General features: G+C 43.0%; 1 protein-coding gene across 1 annotated transcript; it reads right to left on the bottom strand.

The window, feature by feature from the left end:
• Window positions 1-249: 249 nt before the first annotated feature.
• LOC308344889 (olfactory receptor 10H3-like) lies at window positions 250-1,179 on the bottom strand (the record flags this gene model as incomplete). Its single annotated transcript, XM_080806713.1, has 1 exon — window positions 250-1,179. One exon carries the CDS (start codon window positions 1,177-1,179, stop codon window positions 250-252), a length of 930 nt encoding a protein of 309 aa, XP_080662839.1.
• Between the last annotated feature and the right edge of the window lie 1,531 nt (window positions 1,180-2,710).

Genomic DNA, 2,710 nt, shown 5'->3' on the forward strand with positions numbered 1-2,710 from the left:
TTAGGAATAGGTAACTGGATTGGGGTTCATCACACAGGGTCAAGAACAGAGAGGATGATCGCTAGAGCTTATCCAAGAGGGAAGGAGGAAACAAATGCAAAATCTAATAACCTAGCCAGCTCCAAAACCTATAGATGTATCCAATAATACCTCTTCAGAATTCTCATATATTGAATATAGACAATGGTCCCGTGGAGAGGATCATTATCCCCAGTCCTTGCATCATACTCTTCATGACCAAACTGGCCATCAGGAACTTAGGGGACTGAATTTTCTCTGGAAGCTTTTCTTTATGGCATTCTTGAGCTCCTTATTCCTGAGGCTGAATATGATTGGGCTGAGAAAGGGAGTGAAGACTATATAGGTGGTGGCCATCAGAGTGTGACTGTCCATAGAATGGGGGCCCTTGGGCTTGAGGTAGATCATGGAGGCAAAACCATAGTGCACAATGACCACAGTGAGGTGGGACACACATGTGGAGAAGGTCTTGTGCCTGCCTTCAGCTGAGGGGATCCTCAATATGGCGGCCACAATGAAGACATAGGAGAGGATGATGAGGAATAAACATCCCATTAGAACTGTGACACACACCAGGATCACACCCAAAGTGACAGAAGATGTCTCCTTCCCACAGGCCAACTTTAGGAGGGAAAGCGCATGGCAGAAAAAATGGTGTATCACATTAGACCCACAGAAGGTGAGACGAGAAATTATCAGGGTCACCATCGTCCCCATGACTGAGCCACCAGCCCAGGACCAGGACACTAGCTGGGCACAGGTGCGGGTGCTCATGAGCATGTTGTAGCGCAGGGGGTGGCAGATGGCCAAGTAGCGGTCATACCCCATGATCATAAGCAGAAAGGAGTGGGTGAAGCCAAATGTGAAAGAAAAGAACATCTGGCTGGCACAGGCCACAAAGGTGATCGAGCTGTGGCTGAAAAGCATGTCAACCAGCATGCGAGGAGTAACCACAATGGTGAACAGAATCTCAGAGATGGACAGGGCACACAGGAAGAGGTACATGGGTGTGTGCAGGCTGCGCTCATTCCAGATAGTGGCCATGATGATCAAGTTCCCCAGCAGGGTGAACAGGTACATCAGCAGGTACAGCAAGAAGAAGGCAGGCAGGAGGTGCTGAGGGAAGGTGGAAAAGCCCACGAGGATGAATTCAGACACCATGCTATAGTTCTGACCAGTCAGGGATGCTGCACCTGCTGAGACAAGAAAGGGAATGAAGGTACATGGTTTATCCCATGAAGGACAAGGATGAGTCAGCATCAGAAAACCTACCACGTGGTTAGTCACATGAAAAGTAAATGTCATATATCAATCTGGGCAGCAGTTCTAGACTACTAAACTTGAGCTTCTATTTATGATTAAAAGTTGATATTTGGTGACATAAAACATTGTATTATTTTACATATATAGCCTAATGATTGACATATGTACATCTCTTAAAAATTTTTAAAGTTTTTTTTTTAACCTGACATCAACTGAGACTTTCTTAGCTAACTAAGAATATATACTGCAAAACTAGCAAATGCTCTATGAAGTAGGGAACTATCAATGCATTATTTTAGAATCAGGAACATGACAAGTTTACTCACTGTCTCTGCCGGTCATTAGCTGAGAACTGAATGTCTGGAGTGGTAGTTGACAATGACAGAGAAGGAATATTGAATTGAAAGGAAAGAGATGTGATCATTTACCTAGAAAAGTAAAAGAATCAAAGTGAAATATTTTTGAGCAAAGACAGAACACAAGCTGTAGAAGACTAGATCGACTTTCCAAACTCATAGCATTTCCCATAGAATTAAAAACATAATACTAATGCAAAACATAGATTTTTAATGAAAAAGTAAGATAATATTACTATTAGTGACACAAATGATAATGAGACAGCTCTTAACATTTTGACCCCAGGACTTCATATGCTAAAACACTATTGAGTCCTCTAGGGTTTTAGCTTGAGTGAGTTATAACTCTCCATTCTTACCATATTAGTAATTAAAACTGAGATCTTTGAAAATATTCAGTTAATGAGCTTTTGCACTGCTGAAAATTGACGAGGGAATACTACCTAGAAGAAATAAGAAAGCAGTGACATTCAGAAGGAGAAACCTCAATGCAGAAATCAGTCAAGGACATGAGCAGAGAATTCACAGAAGGAGTTACACAGACACAGGAAAGGGTGGTTTTAAGACAAGAAAAGGACAGAGGAAAATGATCATGGACTTTCACTGTACACCTATTCGTTTCCCCAGACTAGAAAGTGCCGGGTACTAATCAAAACATGGTCAGAAAGCAATCCTCATGGCCTACTGGTGAGAACCAAGAATGCAGAAGAACAGACTTCACCTGCTCTCTGCAACAGCACATGTTCTCCTGAGCATCTGTCTTGATTGTTCACACCTGTCTGAAGGGAGAATGTCAGAGGATGTTTCAGTAGCATTGCCTGAAGTGGGGAAATGGACAAGCCTGCTTGGGAACTGTAATTGGGAAGAGGCCAGGGCCATGGGCTGGATGCAACCGTTGGAGCCCCGAGCAGAAGTTTGATGCACACACAGCGGGTAAAGGAACCTGTAAAATGATCTTGAGTGAATGAAACAAAAGCAGATGAACACTCAAGCATAATTCCATTTGGGCACATGAAAATTAGAGCACCTGAACCTATTCTAGACCATGCTGCAAGGGTGTATACATGTCACTA

Source organism: Martes martes (genome assembly GCF_963455335.1).
Source record: "Martes martes genome assembly, chromosome: 1".
Lineage (NCBI taxonomy): Eukaryota > Metazoa > Chordata > Mammalia > Carnivora > Mustelidae > Martes > Martes martes.